At 42.2% G+C, this 25,476-nt stretch overlaps 1 protein-coding gene across 1 annotated transcript in view; it reads right to left on the reverse strand.

The window, feature by feature from the left end:
• Nucleotides 1-1,611: 1,611 nt before the first annotated feature.
• Nucleotides 1,612-25,476, reverse strand: part of LOC308285308 (uncharacterized protein) — a gene marked incomplete at both ends in the record, with an annotated part of 67,149 nt that continues 43,284 nt past the window's right edge. The window contains 3 exons of the mRNA XM_080726023.1: nucleotides 1,612-1,618; nucleotides 3,938-4,051; nucleotides 6,082-6,195. Of these exons, the coding sequence (XP_080582149.1) occupies nucleotides 1,612-1,618; nucleotides 3,938-4,051; nucleotides 6,082-6,195 (235 nt within the window). The remainder of the gene's footprint in view (nucleotides 1,619-3,937; nucleotides 4,052-6,081; nucleotides 6,196-25,476) is intronic.

Raw genomic sequence — 25,476 nt, forward strand, 5'->3', positions numbered from 1 at the left:
ATAGATTCGGTCATGATCGTTCAATCGGTCGTTCACAACTTACGGGAAGCGGGGGCGGGGGTATTGGAGCCGGCGTTGAGCCGGTCGTCACATCATTCTCGTTCAGAGCCGTGACCGATAATCAGTCGAGTTCAGTCAGTCAGTCAGTCAGTCAAGCACAAGCAGTCAAAAACACACCTCTTTCCTCTCTGCCTGACTGTTTCGGTCAGATGACAGACTCTGCATGCCTGGCCTGCCTGCTGCCTATATTGTGAACGTGACCTGACGAAGATGATGTATTGACATCGAAACGTCGCTTTTCCCTGCAGTGCCCTGAAAGAATAAAAATTGGAGTAGGCTTTTTCCACGACTGGTGCACGCACGCATATCAATCAAAAACATTCACACCGTCGCCGCACGCTCTATCATTATAAAACGGCCAACATCACTCAAAAGCGCAAATTAACATTTCACCCGTTCAGAGAATGAACGATTATCCCTTACCATTAGCATTACGTTCACACTTCATGAATTAACATGACACTGGCTCAATGGTCCATTGTATGAGATGAGATGTGTTACTGTAGGCTACAGTAGGATAGATTAATGCCATAGTGTTTTCTATGGCTTATCTTCTAGCATTCTTTTGTATAGAACTGTACCGCTTTTTTTGCAAACTTAATACAGTAGTCAGTCAGTCAGTCAGTCAGTCAGTCAGTCAGTCTGTAGTCTCGTAGGGTAGGCTAGTAATCAGGCTAGTAATTGAAACATCCCGTTCAAAGAATGAACGATAACACCCTTTTCACTCGCAGGCAGTCAGTTGGTCTCGTTCAATCAATCATCAGTCACAACTCTTCTCGCGGTCGGAGGCACTCTGTTGCTCAGTAACTGTAGGTCCCTGATTTCTGTTCCACACCCCCACGCACACACAGTCCTGCTTCTCTGAGGGAGAGCCCGCCTCCAGCCCACTACAGTGTCCAATAAGGAAAGAGGAACGGTGGAAAGGAGGGACGGAACGGTCGGTTGGGTCTGTCTTGTGTCTTCTCCGATACGTTGAATGAACCGTCTCTCTCTCTTTCTCGTCGCATTTGCAACTGAACGCCGTGAACGGTTGACCGGGTCTTTTCCGAATGGTGACCCGTTCGATTTCGTTCACCATAAAGATCCGTTCATTTGAACGGGTCATTCATGACCGACACATCACTACAGAAGCTCACCTTTCCCTCTTTCTCTTTAGCTGGTGAGGTGCTGGAGGTGGTTAAAAAGTTTAAATACCTGGGTCATGTTATCAGAGATGATCTCTGCGATGACGAAGATGTTCAGTGCCAGTGTTGTAAATTGTATGGACAAGCCAACATGCTGGCTCGAAAGTTTCATATGTGTACAGATGATGTAAAAATAGCTCTTTTTAAGACATATTGTACTCCATTATATACAGCCAACTTGTGTTGCCGATATAGCAGTGGAAAAATTAAGAAACTTCAGGTGGCATATAATGATGCTTTTAGAATTTTTCTGAAACTCCCAAGATGGACGAGTGCTAGTGAAATAACATACCAACCTTTCATGCGGTACTGAGGAATTTCATGTTTAAATTTATGTGTAGACTCATTGATTCAAAGAATGAATTAATTATGGTCTTGACGGATATCACACAGAGTGATATAAGATACACATCCTGCTTCTGGAAACACTGGAGGCAATGTTTATATGTTTTTTTTTAATGAATGTAAACAGTCTGGAACTGTATATATATATATACGTATTGTTTGTCTGTTTTTTGTATATATGTTTTTTATGGACCATGTGTCTGAAATAAAGTTAATCATCATCATCAACATGCCCATATATGGGCATGTTCTGACATCACATTGTGATGTGTAATAGTGTGTGTGTGATGTGTAATAAGTGTAATAGTGTCATAGTGTAATAGGCCAATTAGTGAAATAAGTGTAATAGGGCAATACTTGTAATAGTCTAATAGTGTAATAAGTTTATTAGTGTAATAGGGCAATAAGTGTAATAGTATAATTGTGTAATAAGGCAATATGTGTAATAGTGTAATAAGTGTCATAGTATAATTGTGTAATAAGGCAATAAGTGTAATAGTGTAATAGTGTAATAGGGCAATACTTGTAATAGTCTAATAGTGTAATAAGTTTATTAGTGTAATAAGTGTATTAGTGTAATAGGGCAGTAAGTGTAAAAGTGTAATAAGTGTAATAGTATAATTATGTAATAAGGCAATACGTGTAATAGTGTAATAAGTGTCATAGTATAATTGTGTAATAAGGCAATAAGTGTAATAGTGTAATACGTGTATTAGGGCAATAAATGCAATAGTGTATGTAATAGGGAAACCAGTAAGACTCCCTAATCGGGAGATAAGCGACCGTTGGTCGCTTATCTCCACAAATAGGCCAAAAAAATTGTTTTACCAATTATCAAGACATACGGGCAGTTGACAGTTTGCCATGGTTACTCATTGAAGTTGAATCTCCATATGGAGATAACCTACGCATCACACTAAGTCTGACCTCACCAGCCAATATTTGGGCATGAGCAACTTATGTCTCCATATATGGAGATATGATGACATCACACAGTCCTCAGCCGATGATGTGGCGTGATGTCATACAATACACAAACGAGCCCTACAGTATAAAGGGGCAATTCTTGCCAGGAAAGAAGCATTTCTTCGACTCAGACCTTATCGCCAGGGTTGGCTTATAGCAGCTGTCGGTAGGACCATATATGGATTCTGTTAGTGTGGATCTCCTAACAGGGCATCATCTGGGATACAATCCCTTTTATGCCCATATATGGAGATCCCTAACAGAATCCCTTTCATGCCCATATATGGAGATCCCTAACAGAATCCCTTTTATGCCCATATATGGAGATCCCTAACAGCATCCCTTTTATGCCCATATATGGAGATCACTAACAGCTAACAGAATCCCTTTTATGCCCATATATGGAGATCCCTAACAGAATCCCTTTTATGCCCATATATGGAGATCCCTAACAGAATCCCTTTTATGCCCATATATGGAGATCCCTAACAGAATCCCTTTTATGCCCATATATGGAGATCCCTAACAGAATCCCTTTTATGCCCATATATGGAGATCCCTAACAGAATCCCTTGTATGCCCATATATGGAGATCCCTAACAGAATCCCTTTTATGCCCATATATGGAGATCCCTAACAGAATCCCTTTTATGCCCATATATTATGGAGAAATCCCTGCTCTGAGTATCTGACATCAGTGTGATGTCACCTGTTTATGCCCATATATGGAGATCCCTGCTCTGCGTATCTGGTTGCTATGGTAAACAGTTGGTTGCTAGGGTAAAAAAACATGGTTGCTATGGTAAACAGTTTGTTGCTAGGGTAAACAGTTGGTTGCTAGGGTAAAACCATGGTTGCTAAGGTGGTTGCTAACGTACACTAACAAACCAGCAACAACAGACTGTTGCCACAGCAATGTACACAAAGGTTTGTGTACACATGTGGTGTGATGTCATACTGATGCGGAGATATGAGCAGGGCAAAGGTGTGACGTGTGACGTGTGACCGACCGACCGACCGACCGACGGACGGCCGGTGGAGGTTTTCATAGTAAACTGCTCCCTGACGGTCGCAATAAGTGTAATAGTGTAATAGGGCAATAATGCGCGCCCTAACGGTCGCCTCTCGCCCTTAGGGCATATAGTGTATATAGTGTTATAGTGTGTATATTGTAGGCTATAGTGTTATAGTGTGTATATTGTATAGTGTTATAGTGTGTATATTGCATAGTGTTATAGTGTGTATATTGTATAGTGTTATAGTGTGTATATTGTATAGTGTTATAGTGTGTATATTGTATAGTGTTATAGTGTGTATATTGTATAGTGTTATAGTGTGTATATTGTATAGTGTTATAGTGTATATATTGTATATATACATACTTTTTAGATGGAGGTCCAGGTTCATTACTGAAGTCTGGAGGTGTAGGTAGAGACCGGTCACTCTTCATAGACACACAGCTGGCTGTTGGAGACTCTGCTCTGTGGTGAAGACTTCTGGAATCATAAAATGTTACAGTTGGTTATCATGTGACTGAAAAAGTCAGTTTGTGGGGCGCCCGCTGGCCTAGCGGTCCAGGTGCATAACACATAGGCTCTGATGCCTGACAGCATGTTGCGGGTTCGAGTCCCGATCCCGACAGCTTTTGCTGCATGTCTCTCCCTGTGTCTCTCTCCATCTTTCCTGACTATCTTCACTTGATCTAGTAGACTGGTCTAAGACTGTCTGTAACTAGCAGTCTCTGCAATGAATGGCTTTAGCCTTCTTTGGCTGAATTTACTTTAAGTATACTAATAAGACACCTCAGGGTGACATGCGACCTCGCCCTAAAGGGCGTGGTTGCGCCAATTCTTGGCCATCTGGCCAGTGATGTATACCAGTGACCAGTGACCAGTTACTCATATATGGAGACCCCTGCATGATAGTCAACAAATGTCAAAACATGTCCATATATGTGACCGCTCGTGGCGTTTTCAGACACAACGGGGCCATGGTCATTTTTCTATTTTTTTACATATGGAGATCCCTAACAGAATCCCTTGTATGCCCATATATGGAGATCCCTAACAGAATCCCTTTTATGCCCATATATGGAGATCCCTAACAGAATCCCTTTTGTGCCCATATATTATGGAGAAATCCCTGCTCTGAGTATCTGACATCAGTGTGATGTCACCTGTTTATGCCCATATATGGAGATCCCTGCTCTGCATATCTGGTTGCTATGGTAAACAGTTGGTTGCTAGGGTAAAAAAACATGGTTGCTATGGTAAACAGTTTGTTGCTAGGGTAAACAGTTGGTTGCTAGGGTAAAACCATGGTTGCTAAGGTGGTTGCTAACGTACACTAACAAACCAGCAACAACAGACTGTTGCCACAGCAATGTACACAAAGGTTTGTGTACACATGTGGTGTGATGTCATACTGATGCGGAGATATGAGCAGGGCAAAGGTGTGACGTGTGACGTGTGACCGACCGACCGACCGACCGACCGACCGACGGACGGCCGGTGGAGGTTTTCATAGTAAACTGCTCCCTGACGGTCGCAATAAGTGTAATAGTGTAATAGGGCAATAATGCACGCCCTAACGGTCGCCTCTCGCCCTTAGGGCATATAGTGTATATAGTGTTATTGCGACCGTCAGGGAGCAGTTTACTATGAAAACCTCCACCGGCCGTCCGTCCGTCGGTCGGTCGGTCGGTCACACGTCACACGTCACACCTTTGCCCTGCTCATATCTCCGCATCAGTATATAGGGCTTGTTTGTTTATTGTATGACATCACGCCACATCATCAGCTGTGGACTCTGTGATGTCATCGTATCGCATCAGTATATAGGGCTTGTTTGTTTATTGTATGACATCACGCCACATCATCAGCTGTGGACTCTGTGATGTCATCGTATCTCCATATATGGCCATCTCCGTATATGGAGATATAAGTCGTCCATGCCCAAGTATGGGCTGGTGAGGTCAGACTTTGTGTGATGCGTAGGTTATCTCCATATATGGAGATTCAACATTCCAGGCAATGCTCTCTTCCCTGGTGAGAATTGCCCCTTTATATAGGGCTTGTTTGTGTATTGTATGACATCACGCCACATCATCAGCTGTGGACTCTGTGATGTCATCGTATCTCCATATATGGCCATCTCCGTATATGGAGATATAAGTCGTCCATGCCCAAGTATGGGCTGGTGAGGTCAGACTTTGTGTGATGCGTAGGTTATCTCCATATATGGAGATTCAACATTCCAGGTGTAACTATGGCTACCCGTATGACGTGAGAGGTGGAGGTTGTCTCCCGATTAGGGAGTCTTACTGGTAGTGTGTATATTGTAGGCTATAGTGTTATAGTGTGTATATTGTATAGTGTTATAGTGTGTATATTGCATAGTGTTATAGTGTGTATATTGTATAGTGTTATAGTGTGTATATTGTATAGTGTTATAGTGTGTATATTGTATAGTGTTATAGTGTGTATATTGTATAGTGTTATAGTGTATATATTGTATATATACATACTTTTTAGATGGAGGTCCAGGTTCATTACTGAAGTCTGGAGGTGTAGGTAGAGACCGGTCACTCTTCATAGACACACAGCTGGCTGTTGGAGACTCTGCTCTGTGGTGAAGACTTCTGGAATCATAAAATGTTACAGTTGGTTATCATGTGACTGAAAAAGTCAGTTTGTGGGGCGCCCGCTGGCCTAGCGGTCCAGGTGCATAACACATAGGCTCTGATGCCTGACAGCATGTTGTGGGTTCGAGTCCCGATCCCGACAGCTTTTGCTGCATGTCTCTCCCTGTGTCTCTCTCCATCTTTCCTGACTATCTTCACTTGATCTAGTAGACTGGTCTAAGACTGTCTGTAACTTAGCAGTCTCTGCAATGAATGGCTTTAGCCTTCTTTGGCTGAATTTACTTTAAGTATACTAATAAGACACCTCAGGGTGACATGCGACCTCGCCCTAAAGGGCGTGGTTGCGCCAATTCTTGGCCATCTGGCCAGTGATGTATACCAGTGACCAGTGACCAGTTACTCATATATGGAGACCCCTGCATGATAGTCAACAAATGTCAAAACATGTCCATATATGTGACCGCTCGTGGCGTTTTCAGACACAACAGGGCCATGGTCATTTTTCTATTTTTTACATTTTATGAAAGTACAGACTGTAAGCTTTCATATGATGTATCATTCATTGCAATTGGACAGTATTTGAAGAAGATATGATCAATTGAAACTTGTTGATCCAGAAACAGCAAAGGAGAGAAAATGCCCTTCAAAGAATTCTCATTTTAACACCTTTCCCTGGCCCAGAAAATGGGAGTGACATAGTAGTTAACCCCACCTCTAACCACTCCCCCACTAGCTGTCAACTGTCTGTCAATACTTGAAACACATTTCACAAGACAGGCCTTCAAGCCAGTAGATCAAATAATACTCATGAATGGTATAAAGTAATTAAGTAAATGTACTTAAGAAATCTACTTAAGTATAATTTTGAGGTAGGTATTTGTTCTTACTTATTATTAGTATTTCCAGTTTACAATACTTAGACTCTACTACACTGTGAGGTTGTAGATCTGCTATTTTCAAATTAGTATTTTATACTTTTTGAAAACAATTTGAAATGAAAGATGGCTACTTCATGATGTATTAATAGGCTACTTTAAGTACATTTTGAAGGAAATAGTTTTATACTTTTTCTCAAGTATTCTGAATACCAGACTTTTACTAGTAACACATATTTCTGCATTATAGTATTGATACTTTTACTTGAGTAAAGATCTGAGTACTTTTCCCACCACTACTCTCTTATTTCTTTGCCCAAAAATGCGCTATCCTCTCTCTCTCTCTAAGTGATGCTCACTTTACCAGTCGCTCTAATTCACCTGTCATCTCTCTCTCTCTCTCTCTCTCTCTCTCTCTCTCTCTCTCTCTCTCTCTCGCTCTCTTTCTCTCTCTCTCTCTCTCTCTCTCTCTCACGGGGAAGCTCGATCTTAGCCGTTGTTTTGTAACATGATGGAGACGGAGGGAAGGCGTAGGGCGTTGATTTTAAACCAATTGAACCCCGGATCCTTTGAGCTTAAACCCACCAAGCCATGACAAAGAAAGAGAGAGGGGGAGGGGGGAGAGAAAGATAAAGAGAAAGAAAGAAAGAAAGAAAGAAAGAAAGAAAGAAAGAAAGAAAGAAAGAAAGAAAGAAAAAGAAAGAAAGAAACGTTCCTCCTCGCAAACAAGCGACTCCTCTACAACTCAGTGAAGCCGGACTTTAACTTCGCCGTACGACATGTTGCATTCTGAAACTAGTTGATCTATACAACACGTTGCATTCGCGATGCGTTGTGAGCTTGTAGATCAGCTCTTTTCACCACGCTAAAACTTGCAGATCGAGTCACCGCCGCTGTGATTCAGGCAAGGTGTCCTGTTGTATTCCTGGTAGGCCTACATTCACAGCATTGTAACCCACCACTGATTCTCCCCTGTGTCACTGTTTTATTTTGCGTCGGGGAGCGCTCTAATCAGCGCATCGCCTGATTTTCGCCTCCGTTTACTGGCTGTCCTGTACATTAAGCTTTAAGCAAGCCTGTGTCACTGTTTTATTTTACGTCGGGGAGCGCTCTAATCAGCGCATCGCCTGATTTTCGCCTCCGTTTACTGGCTGTCCTGTACTGTACATTAAGCTTTAAGCAAGCGTGCTGATACAAAGTGAGTTGCAAACTAGCTATTATAAGAAGAAGATACATTGATACTGTTGTGTTTACTGTTTAGAAACACGTGTGCTTATGGGCGGTGCCGCGGTGCTCAGCCAGGAGGGAGAACAATAGGCAAGACCAATCGCAAGCACTATGTAAATATGCAGAGTAATGTTACACCCCCAAATAACTACGGAAAATGTCTTAAAACAGAGCCATGTTTCAGACTATAAAACGATGACTGTATGAATGTAAAACGCCTATCTCTTGTTATTAAAACCTTCATCAACATTCAAACTGTTTTATTATGCCTAGAAACGAAAAAGACAAAAAAATTAAATCTAATGCATTTAGTTCTATTGTAGAAATCCATTACCGCCGAGTTGTGTCTGAAAGCGCCATGAGCGGTCACATATGGGCATTACCAAATTTGGACATTCCCAGATATGTCCTTAATATTAATAACACTAGAAGCTGGGCCGCCCTTCGGGCGGCCCAGCGTCTAGTCGGCGACCTGGCCAACTCGGATCAATGTAAATAGGGAATGAATGCCCCGCCCTTTAATGCAAACCCCATTATACCTGTTTTCATAGGACCCGTTTTGACCATCTGTCTGCCTGTGTCCATTTATGCCCATATATGGCGATATCTGTATATATAGCGCAGGAAGAATGACGTAGCCAGTTCAGGGGGTGAGAGCTTAGGGGTTGACGGCGCGCCCCAGGTGGGCGGGGTCTTATACTCCGGCCCCTCACCCAGAGTACTTCAGGAGAGCTAACCTGCTTAGTGTCAGTTGCTAAACTCAACGCTGCAGGATGCACACAGTTGCCACACTTGTTGCTGCAGGTAGCTGTGCTGCTGCCCACCGCTCGGAGAGGGTGCCTAGCTGGCTGAGTATTTCTGGCTGTTTCTGCTACTTACTATCGCCTAATTCATGTTCTTAGCTGCCAAGCCATGAAGCTGTGATCTTGGCCAGGTTGTATGGGAAGTTGAGATTGTTATTCTGGTAATCGCTGAATTCTAAACTACTGTTCAAGGTTCATATTGTCTTGCTAACGTTGCTGGTGCCCAGCTGAATTCTGTACTTCAGTCGTTTGTTGCTAAAGCTAATTTAAAGGTGCTTACGGGCTTTGCTAACGTTGCTAAAGTTAAACTCAGGGTCATAGAAAGTTGGCTGTGGCTACGGGCTAATGCTAACTTATTTGTGCCCTGGTGGGCCTTTGCTGGGCTACCATGCGTTAAGGTAAACTCAGTCATTGGGTTTGTCGATAATAGCGACTGTGCTTTGCGACCGCGCGGGCCGTATCGGCTAGCGTGGAGCAATAGGTTTTATGTATAGTCAGCTAGGAGCTAGCTGGTGACTATTGTTAGCCGGCTACTTCGGTAAGGATGCTGTTAGCTGGTAAAACAACGTGCTAGCCATGTCAAGGCATAGAGCGGCGGCCCGCGTGAAAACGTGGCCCCCGTAGCAAGTTATGAATCACGCCAGGAGGATTCAGTTTGTAGGTTGCGGGTGTCTGTAAACGGCAGCATTCACCTAGCATCCGAGCTAGCCGAGTTCACGTCAAGCGGTGGTTTACGGCATGACGCTCGTCAGCGCATACTAAGCACTGGGGATGGGATATGTAGTTCTCTAGCATGTCAAGCTTCGGGGACATAGCGGGGAGAGAGTAGGCTATGAACTACAACTGGTGCGCGGGAGGGCTGCGTCCGCAGCGGGCTTAATTGTTTGGTATTGGGGCTGTTTTGCTTCAGCCTCTCCTTGGGTAACGTGTATATTGTGTGTATGGTCTGTTTAATATACATATGGCCTCTTCACTCGCGCACGGCTGGCCATCGCGGCAGCTGCTTGTCATGTGAATGAATACATTGCACGTACAAATGTGTGTGTCTCTTAAGAGACGGGTCTGTATAGAGCGGTGCACACACCGGACGCATTAGTGGGTTGCACATACTCAATATGTAGGCAACATGTGTTTAGAGGAGCGTTAATAAACGTGAGTCGCCTCTCTCGAGAAGCTGATAAAGGGTGTGTCTCGGCTCGGCCGGCGGGTAATCGCGAGGCTGGAAAACGTTTTCACTGGTACATAGTTTGTTCTGATTGTAGCATATTGGGCACACTTCTGCTGTGGCAATGGAGCAGCCACGTGTTGATACTGGAATTTGTTTGTCACTCAGCCCCTTGCTGGGGCGCTCTGGTCCGCGGCTACACCATCAGGGTGTGGTTACTGAATCAGGCTGGGCCTGCTTCCATGTTTCGGAGTTTCATGTATAATTGAATATTTGCTTCAAGCTAAGGCTATATAGTTGGGTCACCGCACGGCACATTGTATGTTCTAGCGGTGTTCCCGTAGCTGCTGCACTGGTTTATTTGCAGCTCAGGCTAGAGCGGCTACAGGTCTGTTGATGACATCAGGGTGTATTTCCAGGCGTCTTTCTTTGTCATGTTGCGCCAGCTGCAGCTGCTGCTAAGCATGGCTGTCTCGGAGGGGTTACTGGTTACTTGTACTGCTGACTTCTGCTTAAATCATGTCTTTCGCGTCTTTAGCTGCTGTCTACGCTAGGATCAAGGCAAGGTTGTAGGGAAACTTGGGATTGTGGATTCTGGTAAACTTTGCGGTGTTCTAGTACTGCTTCAACAAAGGTTGTGGGTCTCCGTTTATGTTGCTAATTCCCAGCTGATTTCTGCAGTGCAGTGCTGCTGATCCAATGCGACAGTTGTTGTTGCTAAGCTTATTTAATGTGTTTGTGCCGTTGTTGTTGTTGCTAAGCTAACTTAATTGTGCCTTCGCGGGCCATTGCTTGCTACCGTTCCGGCCAGCGTATGACTTCTTTACTAGTAGCAATTAGCTGGTAAAACAGCTTGCTATTCATGTTCAAGGCACAAAGTAATGGCAGAGCGGCGGAGGCTGCATGCGTGCAGCTAGCATCTTATTTTGCCTTTCCAGCTTGGGGCCGGAGCCGTCGCACAGCTGCCGTTTCAGCAGTTTGCCATTGCAGCATCGCAGCTGCTGAGTGTTTTCTGCTAACATGTTTGTCATTACTGCTCCAGTGTTGCAGCTTCAGGCTAAAGCGGCTAGGTTCAGCTAAATCGCGTTTTCTTAACAGGGTCCTGCTGCGGCAGCTACAAGGGCGCGGCTAACATCATGTTTATTTTTCAGGTTTCCTAACCCTAATATTATGTTTATTTTTCAGGTTTCCTAACCCTAACATGGGAACGGCAGTTCTAGCGCCAGCGGCGGGAGCCAGTTCTCTCGCCAACGACGGCTGCCCTGGAAGCACGGCGGAGCCAGACTCTAGCAGGTAAATAGCAGCGCATTTGCTTGTTCGGTTCCGTCAGGGTGCAGTCGCTCTAAGCTGGGGAAATTATGTATATCGGTTGGGCCACGCTTTGGCATTGCTTGACTTTAAAAGTCAAGAGGTGGGTTGTAGAGTTTCTTATGTGTGCGTCAGCAGACTCTGCAGCAGAACTAACTCACTTTTCCGTCCTTTATTTCCATGCTGAAACACCTGGCTGTCCGCCCGATGTCTGCCCCAACGACCCTCTGTTCCATGACGCACGCCTGGTTCGCCGCGAGACTGAGGGAGCAGGGCCAGAGTGAAGGTGTCGCGCCATCTCTCCACACGTCGCATTCCCTGCGGAGTGGAGTAGCTTCGGCAGCGGCGCTCCTGGCGCGGAGCAGCTTCGGCGGCGGCGCTCCTGGCGCGGAGCAGCTTCGGCGGCGGCGCTCTGGCGCGGAGCACCTTCGGCGGCGGCGCTCCGGGCGCCCTCGGGCCTCAGCTGGTCGTCAGCAGCAGGCGTCCGCTGCATCGGGTTCAGCAGGCTGGGATCCTCCGTGTGCAGCGGCGGAGGAGCAATCAAGCGGCGTGGGAACGATATGAAGCAGCCCCGTGGTTAATGGACTGATGGGGCCGAGGTACTCAATCAGACACGCGTCCCGTGGAGGATGCTCAGGTTCAGAAGGTTACATTATGCGGTTCTGCTTCGGTCGTGTGTTTTATTGCTGCCTCTCACATGTATTTTAATATGCAAGGCAAGGTGTCTTTAAGGTTATACCAGTATAGTTTGCTGTTCTGTTTCGGCGTATACCCGATATATTTGTGTGTTTTACGTGCTGCCTCTGCTGCGCTTCACAGGTCTTTTAATTAGTGTTATATTTAGTTGCTCCTGCCCACTATAGCATCGCTAAAAGTACACTAGAGCTACCTTTCTTATCATTGGTTGGCTTTAGGCAAGCTGCTAATATTTAATACTTCTGGTACTACTGCGTATTTCCTTGCTTGCTCGTTCTAGTATACAATAGCGCTCTAGAGTACTAGAGTTAGTCAGTATATATTTTAATTGCTTCGGCCCAGCAGTAATCGCTAAAATTACAGCAGAGCAACCTTCTCCGCCGTTGGTTGATTACGTGTCTGTAGAAGCTGTTCTCTTAGCGGTGTCCCTCGTATAATTGTGTTTCGCTTTTGCAAAAGCAAGGTGTGTTGGGGAGGGTGAGAATTAAATAGAATTAATAGGATGCTGTATAAGTCAGATTAATTAAAAGAGCTTTATTCTGGGTGCTGGGGTTTATAGTAAATGTATGCTTATAGTTGTTAGTTTAGTTATATGCGCTTCTGTTCACAGCTGTGTTCAGGCTGTTAGGCCCGCGGAAATAAATCATCTTCACTGATGGTTAGGATTAGTCATGGATTCTGAGCGTTGCGTGTTTTGGGGGGGAGGACTCGGGTCCTTCCTTTGGGAGTCTCGGATCATGTGACCGCGGAGAGCTTCATTCACGATATAGCTTAAACATTTATCGTGGCCGCGGTACATTGATCCGAGGGCCGAATCCATGGCCACTCTTAAGTTCCGCTATAGTTTAGTTATGCTGTATATATTCATGCTGCTGCTTAGGCTATAGGATGCTTCTTATATTGCTTATCTGTATGTGCTGCCTTTGTCATATGTATGCTGCCATTCTTGTCAATAAAGCTCATTCAACCTAAATGGTCTTGCCCCCTGAAATATAGCGCAGGAAGAATGACGTAGCCAGTTCAGGGGGTGAGAGCTTAGGGGTTGACGGCGCGCCCCAGGTGGGCGGGGTCTTATACTCCGGCCCCTCACCCAGAGTACTTCAGGAGAGCTAACCTGCTTAGTGTCAGTTGCTAAACTCAACGCTGCCCCACCTCCTTCCCCAACTCCACCTCAGGATTAGGCTTATCCCTTGCTGGGGGTCTCGGATCATGTGGCCGCGGAGAGCTTCATTCACGATATAGCTTAAACATTTATCGTGGCCGCGGTACATTGATCCGAGGGCCGAATCCATGGCCACTCTTAAGTTCCGCTATAGTTTAGTTATGCTGTATATATTCATGCTGCTGCTTAGGCTAAATGGTCTTGCCCCCTGAACTGTCTGTCTGTCGGCGTCCATTTTATGTCCATATGGAGATCACTGCAGTTATAGTTCTGGGTCCATTTTATGCCCATATATGCCCATATATGGATATATCTGTCTATCTGTGTCCATTTATGCCCATATATGGAGATATCTGTATCTGTCTGTCTGCATCCACTTTATGCCCATATATGGAGATCTTTGACCATCTGTTTGCCTGTGTCCATTTATGCCCATATATGGAGATATCTGTATCTGTCTGTCTGCATCCATTTTATGCCCATATATGGAGATCTATGCAGACACAGTGCCAGTTCCGGAAAATCCTGATGTCAGACATCAGAATCCGAACCTTTCGTGATGGTTCCAGAAAATCGTGTATCGGGTCGGGTCGAGGCCGAGCACTGCACTACCTGCTGCGGTGGGGAACGCGCGTGCCGAATTTGAAATGGGGAATGAATGCCCCACCCTTTAATGCAAACCCCATGAATGCCCCACCCTTTAATGCAAACCCCAATATACCTGTTGTCATAGGACCCGTTTTGACCATCTGTTTGTCTTTGTCCACTTATGCCCATATATGAAGATCTCTGCACACACAGTACCGGTTGCGGAAAACTCAGATGTCAGACATCAGCTCCGCATACGGGCATTCATTTTATTCCCATATATGGAGAACGCGCGTGCCGGTGGGACGAACGGTTCTCGAGATACGCGGATTACATACATACATACACACTCACAGAGATTTTTTGTTGACTCATGTGGCGTACGTGATGTCAGAGCCTTTTATGAAGTGATGTCACAATGAGTCAGCGCTTGCGCCGATTTCCTCAGAAATATACGCATACGGATTCCGAACGTTTCGCTCCGGTTCGGGAAAACCGCGCATCGGGTCGGGTCGAGGTCCGGAACTGCACTCCGCACCGCGGCGGGGAACGCGCGTGCCGAATCTGAAGCCGGTGGGACGAACGGTTCTCGAGATACTCACATACTCACAGAGATTTGTCGCATTTATAGATAGATAATATCCTTAATAATGTCCTTAATATTGGTAATATAGTAATCTCCATATATGGGCATAAAATATATGTTAATTAGTAAAGCCAAGCAGGGCCTTGGCAAGTTACTGGGGGGTTTGATGCCTGGGGATCTCCATATATGGGATTAAGGGGGTACCCTAACAGGGCATCATCTGGGAATGCCCATGCTGTATATGGATTTTTTTTTATTGTATCCTTTATTAATATTTATACATATACATATACATATACATATACATATACATATATTGTACATATATTGTACACATGGACTTAATATTAACGTTTTCAGCCTGGGATTGATGACATCAGAAATCTCCATATATGGGCATAAAAGGGATTTGGTTTCTGGGAATGACCATATATGGACTTTTTATTTTTTGCCTTTGCCATCTGGCCAGTGATATATATCAATGACATCAGGGATACCCATACAGTATATGGACTGTCACTGTGATATCACCTGTTATGTCATAGTGACAGTATGAATCTCCAGGGTTTGATCTTTGATGAGGTGATGTCACGTGACATCACTTCCTGTACGGAAAGACACGTGACATCACTTCCTGTACTGAAAGACGGACAAGCTACGACATTTATACTGCGAACTTCGGTCGCAATAAAGTATAGTTTCATACATGGGCAACTGGCGGCCCGGGGGCCACATGCGGCCCGCACCTTCACTTAATGTGGCCCACAGGTTAAAGGTGTATTCAGTGATAATGAAAGTGGCCTGGGGTCATCTTGTCACAGTGTGGAAATGTTTAGTTTTTTGTAGATTTTTTACCCCATTATAATGTTCTCGTTTTGATCATTAGACCCAATCACTGAATATCGGTAGGCCTACGTCTCCAGCTTCAGGATATGATACTGATTTACTACCAGACTGTGGCATTTTATGAGTTCAGTAGTTTACAATCTGGGCATTTAGCAGATGTTCTTAAATCAGAGCGACTGTGGTTCTCAAAACATTTATTTTGACCATCATAACTAAACATCATAACATAACTACGGCCATACTCTACCCTGATTGGTCAAGGACTGGCTGGCCACCCCTGAAAACAGAATCTAGCTATGCTCGTAACACAGGCCATGGTGGAAGTCCTTATATGGTCAGCACACATTCTAGTGAGGAGAATGCATGGAAAATGTACCAATTATATTTTTATTTGAACGGAATACAATCACTGAATATACCTTTAATATCAGAATCCTGATATATTACTGATTTCATCTGTTATAATTCCAAACATGCAAACATGACCCGCTTTAATTACTTCAGTCTGTATGCGATGCGCTCGCAACCAAGTCCTTACAGGGCTCTGGTTTCCAGAGCCGGAGTGGAGGTCCATGCTGTCTGATGAACATTAGAGCCGATCACGTTCTGTATGCAGTAGTGAACGGAGTGATGTTATTATTAGGTTCATCAAACTAAAGCCGCGCTCGCATTCTGCCGAGCTGCATGGGATGAGCATATTACGACGTGACTCATGTCCATTCTAGAAGCTGCCCGCCAACAATGAACTATTATGACCAAAACAAGCAGTAGCAGAAGCTTTGCTCCATTTTATTTTAGTGTTTAACTGTTCTGCTGCTGTAGACGGCGCTCACCGTCATTGAAAGGGTTAATACCATGGCGCCGTTGACGGTGAGGACTGTGAATCTTACTGTATATACAGTAAAGATATTATTACTTACTTAACTGTTCTGCTGCTGTAGACGGCGCTCACCGTCATTGAAAGGGTTAATACCATGGCGCCGTTGACGGTGAGGACTGTGAATCTTACTGTATATACAGTAAAGATATTATTACTTACTTAATGTCGCTCCGGTCCCGACCGCATCGGTAATGTCGGCGATTTGTTTACAACGCACGTTGGGCGTGCACGCGAAGTGAAGCTCCTCAATGTTAAGTCAATGGAGAGGCCCATAAAGAAACGTCATTTAAACAAAATAGCCATTTTGAGACATTTTGCAGCAGATCTAAATGTAAACAAGGCACAAGGCAGGGCGCAGCCATCTTTCCTCTTCTTGTCCCACACTGTCATGTGACTAGATGACGTAATCGTTGCCGTCAAGTGATAATCCAAAAAAAAAAAAACAACCCCCTTCCAGCCCTTCAAAATAATAGCGGCGGCCTATGGAGGAAACTGTGTGGCACCGAGGCACCAAGCAACCTTCAGATTAAGAGGCACTAATTGTGTTAATGTCGCTCCGGTCCTGCCCGCATCGGTAATGTCGGCGATTTGTTTACAACGCACGTTGGGCGTGCACGCGAAGTGAAGCTCCTCAATGTTAAGTCAATGGAGAGGCCCATAAAGAAACGTCATTTAAACAAAATAGCCATTTTGAGACATTTTGCAGCAGATCTAAATGTAAACAAGGCACAAGGCAGGGCGCAGCCATCTTTCCTCTTCTTGTCCCACACTGTCATGTGACTAGATGACGTAATCGTTGCCGTCAAGTGATAATCCAAAAAAAAAAACAACCCCCTTCCAGCCCTTCAAAATAATAGCGGCGGCCTATGGAGGAAACTGCGTGGCACCGAGGCACCAAGCAACCTTCAGATTAAGAGGCACTAATTGTGTTAATGTCGCTCCGGTCCTGCCCGCATCGGTAATGTCGGCGATTTGTTTACAACGCACGTTGGGCGTGCACGCGAAGTGAAGCTCCTCAATGTTAAGTCAATGGAGAGGCCCATAAAGAAACGTCATTTAAACAAAATAGCCATTTTGAGACATTTTGCAGCAGATCTAAATGTAAACAAGGCACAAGGCAGGGCGCAGCCATCTTCATCTTCTTGTCCCACACTGTCATGTGACTAGATGACGTAATCGTTGCCGTCAAGTGATAATCCAAAAAAACAAAAACAACCCCCTTCCAGCCCTTCAAAATAATAGCGACGGCCTATGGAGGAAACTGCGTGGCACCGAGGCACCAAGCAACCTTCAGATTAAGAGGCACTAATTGTGTTAAGGTAAATGGTATGAGAAGAAGTGTGGAATACGTTGGCGACAAGGCAGAGGTAAGGGACACTGTTTTTATATTCATCAATTTGTCCATGGTTTCATTCATTTCAAGTTAGCTGGGTCAATATCAAATTGCGGGAGTTTTCCAGTCCGAGGGATATATCTAGCATGTGTTTGCATTAAAAGTAAAAAAAAAACAAAAGCTTGTTATGTTCATTATGATCTTGTCTTTCCAAATAACCTAATCATTTACTGTGGAAACAATCACCTAATAATACAAAATAGCTGAATATCCCTAAAATGTCAACTAAATAATCGTCCCAATTTAACAACCACCACCTTCTAATTAGTTAAACAACAATAAAATTAGTTGAATCAAAATTAGTTTTGATCATTTTATGTTTATGAAGTTAAGATAATCATGTTACAATATGATTCTTTTTTGGAATATATCAAATATAATATGGAAAATAACAAATTTTGTCTGTGTCCGAGACATCACTGTCAACTAAGTTACCCATTACAAAAACCCCTCCCAAGGAGGTGTGTTATTTCCAAATCACATGACCTGCTCCACCTGATGTCATTTACTACTTTTCTTTTTTATATATTTTATTTTTGTTTGTTTTTTTCATTTTTTGACACACAAACACAGAAGACAATATACAAACAATACACATAGTAAACATTGACATACATGTAACATACACTTAAAAGTAGGGAAAAATAAAAATTCAAATCATGAAATAAATTAAATTAACTTGATTACATTACATACAGAACTAAAAACAAAACAAAACAAAAATAATAATAAATTGTTGAAAAGAAAAACGTGTTATTCTTTTTATTTTTATTTTTTATTTTTTGAGAGAGAGAGAGAGAGATACCGTCTTTGCCATTGTGGCACTTTATCTGTTTCGTGGTAATATAGAATATTATTAAGAATATTATAAGGGTGGGGAAAGGCATACTACAAGTGGTCAATCATATGGGGTGGTAAATTCTCCAGGTAGGTGAGGAAGGGTTGCCAGATCCTGTAGAACATGAATATATTGTTTCTTGAGGAGTAAGTTATTTTCTCTAAGGGTATACAGCTATTTACTTGTGTAAGCCACAGCCCGATTGGCAAGGGTTGTTCAGATTTCCATTTCATTGTTATGCATTTTTTGGCAATGGCCAATAAAATTTCTGTGAGCTTAGTAGCATATATTGAAAGATTGATATTTGAAAAGTTTCCCAGCAGGCATACCTCTGGCTCTGCTGGTACATCACATATTTTCTGCCAAAAGGGCTGTAATTTATGGCAGTGCCAGGTGGAGTGCAAAAAAGTGCCCTCTGCTGTCCCGCATCTGAAGCAGAGATGTGAAATGGTGGGGTTGTACCTGTGTAATTTTGACGGGGTCAGATATGTTTGGTGTATAAAATTGAACTGAGTTAGTCTATATCTAGAGTTAAGTGTACATGTGGCACCCTTTTTACATAGACTTCTCCATACTTCTGGGTCGATCTCTTTATCCAAGTCCCTCTCCCATCTATTTCTTGACCTATCCAGTCCTATAATTGGCTGGGACGCTAACAGAGCACTGTACACCTTAGAAATGGTTCCAATCATTATTTGAGCGTTGTGAAAGAAGGCCTCGATTGGTGACATCTCCGGGAGTTTCCATTGTTCTTGACAATTGGTTCTTATAAAATTTCGTAATTGTAGGTATTTAACTTCTTCGGTGCCATATTTAAAGTGGGACCTCTTATATTGCCGGTTCGCCAACAAAGGGTTAAAAAAATAGTGTGCACGCTGGTGCACACATTCGTGCACAGATCATGCACTATGCATGTGCATGCTTTTCACAGCTTTCAAACAAAAAAATCCGCTTGGAAATCCGTTCAGGCATTCAGGAGAAGGCAGCCCTTATGTTTTCTTCAAATGTAAACAAACATGGCTGCCATGTTTGAAAGATGGGGTTGGTATGGGGGTTAAACATGCAATTTCGCGATCGCGATCATGGCTAGTACACTGTTGGAGGTCCAATTTAAAAAAAAAAAAAAAAAAAAAAAAAAAATGTATTCTTTTTTTAAAAAAGACGTCCAGAAGACGTCTGGCAGGGAGGTCCATAGTTAAAAAGACGTTTTTATTATAGAAAACGTATTTTTTGGCAGGGTATGAGTTAAAAAAGTCTCTATCGGGCAGATTATATTTCTGTTTTAATTGTTGTAAAGTCATAAATGTTCCGTCTAAGTAACAATGTTCCAAATGAGTAATGCCCTGTTGGGGCCAGGATTCAAAGTGTCTATTTTGGTATAGAATAGGGATGAATCTATTTCCCCATAAGGGGGTTTTGTGTAGCAAATTTTTGTATTTTCTTTTTTTGTATTTTAGACCAGATTTGAAGCGTATGGATTATGAAGGGGTTTTTTGTGGTAGTTTTGATGTTTTTTTCATCCCATTTGTATACAATCTCAGATAAATTTTCTTCATTGAGATCCCATTTCTCCATGCTCAGCCATGAAACTGAAGGGTCATTATTGAACATTTGGGCCAAATATCTTGTTTGAGCCGCCAAATAATACAATCTGAAATTCGGAAGTTTCAGTCCTCCTGCGTATTCTAGAGTAAGTTTATCTAAAGCTACTCTTGGAGATTTACCTTGCCAAATGTAGCGTCTGATCAATTTATCTAATGAAGAAAAGAAAGCAGAAGGAACATGAATTGGGAGAGATTGGAAAATATACATAAACTTTGGTAATATATTCATTTTAATGGCGTTAATTCGGCCTAGTAAGGTAAGGGGGAGATTCATCCATCTTTTTAGGTCTTCCTCTACTTTATGAAAAAGTGGCTGTATATTTAATTTATATAGGTTCCCCAGATCCTTGTTCACCAATATTCCCAAGTATTTAATCCCTGTAGGTGACCACCTAAAAGGAAAACTCTGTTGAATAGTATCGTAGTTAGAGTCTGATAAGGGTAACATTTCACTCTTTTCCAGATTAATCTTATATCCGGAGATGGAACTATATATATCTAGCGTTTGTACTAAATGGGAGAGTGAGCTTTCCATATTTGTTAAAAAAAGGAGAATGTCGTCTGCAAAGAGTGATATTTTGTGCGTATGAGGACCTATTTCAAAACCACATATATTTGGATTAGCTCTTATAGCTTCTGCCAATGGCTCGAGAGCGAGCGTGAAGAGGGCTGGACTAGCCGCGCAGCCCTGTCTATTACCTCTGAATATTGAAAAGGAGTCTGAAGTAGTCCCATTAACTGTAATCTTGGCCTTAGGAGATCTATACAGTGATTTTATCAAGTCAACAAATAAGCTATCGAAACCAAATTTTTCCAGTACTTTAAAGAGATAAGGCCATTCTAGCCTATCAAACGCTTTTTCCGCATCAAGTGCTAGTGCAATACTGGGTATATTGCGCTTTTGGGCAAAATGCAAGACATTGAAGAAACGTCTGAAGTTAGTAGAAGAGAGCCTATTAGGAATAAATCCTGTTTGATCTGGGTTAATAAGACATGGAAGAATTTTCTCGAGTCGCTTACAGGTCATTTTTGTTACTATTTTATAATCTGTATTCAGAAGGGAAATTGGCCTGTAGGAAGCGCATTTCAATGGGTCTTTCCCAGGTTTATGAATGACTGATATAATAGCTTGTGAGAATGAGTCAGGAAACCGTTTCTCTTCCCTAGCCAAGTTAAGAACATCCAATAATGGTGAAATTAAAAGGTCTTGAAATTCTTTATAGAACTCGGGGGGGAAACCATCTTCTCCTGGAGATTTATTTGAAGGTAGGGAGTTAATGGCTTTGATTATTTCATTGCTTGAGAAAGGACTACTCATAAACTCTCTCTCTCTATCAGATAAACATGGAAGATTAAGAGGGGAAAGAAACGAGTCTATTTCCGGTATATCACCATTTGGTTGAGCTGTGTATAGGTCTGTATATAAATTTTTAAAGGCTTGATTAATCTCATCAGGGTTGTTTGATATTCTGCCGGTTGTTAACTCAATTTCGTTGATTAATCTCTTGCTTTCTTCCCTTTTTAACTGCCAAGCCAGCACTTTACCGGCTTTTTCCCCTAGTTCATAATATCTTTGTTTTGATTTTATCATAGATTTTTCAATTTGGTATGTATTCAAATTGTTATATTTAACCTTTTCGTTTACCAATTTTCTATACAAGTCTTTACTTGGAGTTCTCTGGTAAATTTTCTCAAGTTTTTGAATTTCTGATTCAATGGAATTTAGTTCAGCACCGCTTTTTTTCTTCAATGCCTTTGTATAGGAAATGATTTGCCCCCGTAGGTAGGCCTTAAGCGCGTCCCAAAAAATTAAACTATTAGGGGCAGTGTCTTTATTTGTTAATGTAAAGAAGGTTATTTGTTCCTTAATAAAATCTTTAAGGTCTGGTTGCTTAAGAAGTGTGGCATTAAATCTCCATCTATAAGATATTTTAACCTTGTTGGGCATAGAGATGGACAAAATCAAAGGGGAGTGGTCGCTCAGTAATCGGGGAAGGTACTGAGCATCTAACACTCTGTGGCATTGGAGGGAAGATAGCAAAAAAATATCGATACGTGAATGAGTGCCATGAGGTGGTGAGTAATAAGAGTAATCCCTATCACCTGGGTGTAACCTTCTCCAAATGTCAATCAGATTAAAGTCACTCATAAAGGAAATTGTTGATTTAGCGGCTTTAGTGAGGGGTAGTGGCTTATCAGAGGAACGGTCCAGTACATTATCCAAACAGAAATTCCAATCTCCTCCAATTAAGAGGACGCCAGATGCTTGTGCTATATGAAGAAAAATATTTTGGATAAAAGAGGGGTCATCGAAGTTAGGGGCGTAAATGTTCAATAATGACCAGTGTTCAGAGTACATTTGTCCCTCCACAAACACAAATCTGCCTGTGGGGTCAAGTATCTGTTTTGTGATCGTAAATGGAACATTTTTATTTATAAGGATTGCAGTTCCCCGTGATCTTGTATTAAAGGAGGATGCAACCACTTGACCCACCCATTCTCTCTTGAGTTTTTTGTGCTCTGCATCAGAAAGGTGTGTTTCTTGTAAGAATACAATATCCGCATTAATTTTTTTCAAATAAGAGTAGATCCTTTTTCTTTTTATTGGACTGTTTAGGCCCTTGACATTGAATGTAACAAATTTAACCGAATTCATAGTTGGAAACGTTTATGGTTGCGTAGTAGTCGTCTAAACCCCACTCTTTATCTATAGCTAAACAGATTTCCAGTATCACACGGCATTGGCATCTCTCAAAATAGGAAAAAAGGCTAAAGAAAACATTAATCAAAGTACACATAAAACACATAAAAACATTTACCCCACAACATGGCTCCCCTACTGAGCCAGGTTGTAAAAACCCATATCTATGTGGCATTCCGGTAATGCGACTTCTCCCTCTGACCTCCGTGCTGAGGTTCCTGTTTCTATTTATTATATATGAGTCTAATATCTAACCTACTTTGCTCTAGAGCTTAATAAGAAAAAGTTTAAGAAAAAGAATTAACAAGGGAGAGTTAAGGGTTCTAATTATTCAGGCCTATAGTAACCAATTCCAAAACATGGGGTAAGTATAGACATTTGGCCATTCTTGTACAATATTAAACAATAAGAATCACATGGTCTAGATACCCAAACCAACCTAAAAATAACTCTAATTAACTCCAATAACGTAACAACAAAATTTTTTTCTTTCTCCTTTAGTGTTTCTTTTCTCTTTTAATTTCTTATAAAGAGACAAAAAATAATAATAACAATAGTTAAGCCGTACACGATAGGGAGTTCCAATAGAAAAATATAAGCCTCGTGTACAATATAGGCTCGAAGTACACGCGAGCGTACACGCCCCCATAGTTATAATGGGGCGTGTACGCTTGCAACAGGGTGTCGTGTACGGCACCTGTGCCGACTACAATTTCCCAATGGAGGGCAGCAGAGAGCCATTTGTTGAGATCTAATAGGCCCATCCACATGTTTTACAGATCTAATTGGCCCATCCACATGATTTGTAGATCTAATTCCATCAGCAGTTCCATACCATGATTTGTAGCTCTAAATCCATCACCTGTCACATCCACATGATTTGTAGATCTAATTCCATCAGCAGTTCCATACCATGATTTGTAGCTCTAAATCCATCACAAATCATGTGGCTCTAAATCCACATGATTTGTAGATCTAATTCTAAAACCAGTCACATCCACATGATTTGTAGATCTAATTCTAAAACCAGTCACATCCACATGATTTGTAGATCTAAACCATACCACAATTTGTAGCTCTAAATCTATCACCTGTCACATCCACATGATTTGTAGATCTAATTCTAAAACTAGTCGCATCCCCATGATTTGTAGATCTAATTCCATCGGCAGTTCCATACCATAATTTGTAGCTCTAAATCCATCACCTGTCACATCCACATGATTTGTAGCTCTAAATCCATCACCTGTCACATCCACATGATTTGTAGATCTAATTCTAAAACCAGTCACATCCACATGATTTGTAGATCTAATTCTAAAACCAGTCACATCCACATGATTTGTAGATCTAAACCATACCACAATTTGTAGCTCTAAATCTATCACCTGTCACATCCACATGATTTGTAGATCTAATTCTAAAACTAGTCGCATCCCCATGATTTGTAGATCTAATTCCATCGGCAGTTCCATACCATAATTTGTAGCTCTAAATCCATCACCTGTCACATCCACATGATTTGCAGATCTAATTCTAAAACCAGTCACATCCACATGATTTGTAGATCTAATTCTAAAACCATTCACATCCCCATGATTTGTAGATCTAATTCCATCGGCAGTTCCATACCATAATTTGTAGCTCTAAATCCATCACCTGTCACATCCACATGATTTGCAGATCTAATTCTAAAACCAGTCACATCCACATGATTTGTAGATCTAATTCTAAAACCATTCACATCCCCATGATTTTTAGATCTAATTCCATCGGCAGTTCCATACCATAATTTGTAGCTCTAAATCCATCACCTGTCACATCCACATGATTTGCAGATGTAATTCTAAAACCAGTCACATCCACATGATTTGTAGATCTAATTCTAAAACCATTCACATCCCCATGATTTGTAGATCTAATTCCATCGGCAGTTCCATACCATAATTTGTAGCTCTAAATCCATCACCTGTCACATCCACATGATTTGTAGATCTAATTCTAAAACCAGTCACATCCACATGATTTGTAGATCTAATTCTAAAACCATTCACATCCATATGATTTGTAGATCTAATCCATACCATAATTTGTAGCTCTAAATCTATCACCTGTCACATCCACATGATTTGTAGATCTAATTCTAAAACTAGTCGCATCCCCATGATTTGTAGATCTAATTCCATCGGCAGTTCCATACCATAATTTGTAGCTCTAAATCTATCACCTGTCACATCCACATGATTTGTAGATCTAATTCTAAAACCATTCGCATCCACATGATTTGTAGATCTAAATCCAACGGCAGTTCCATACCATAATTTGTAGCCTTAAATCCATCACTTAATCCACATGATTTGTAGATCTAATTCTCAAACCAGTCACATCCACATGATTTGTAGATCTAATTCTAAAACCATTCCAATCCCCATGATTTGTAGATCTAATCCATACCATAATTTGTAGCTCTAAATCTATCACCTTTCACATCCACATGATTTGTAGATCTAATTCTAAAACTAGTCGCATCCCCATGATTTGTAGATCTAATTCCATCGGCAGTTCCATACCATAACTTGTAGCTCTAAATCTATCACCTGTCACAA

Source organism: Nannobrachium achirus (genome assembly GCF_963921795.1).
Source record: "Nannobrachium achirus genome assembly, chromosome: 5".
Classification (NCBI taxonomy): domain Eukaryota; kingdom Metazoa; phylum Chordata; class Actinopteri; order Myctophiformes; family Myctophidae; genus Nannobrachium; species Nannobrachium achirus.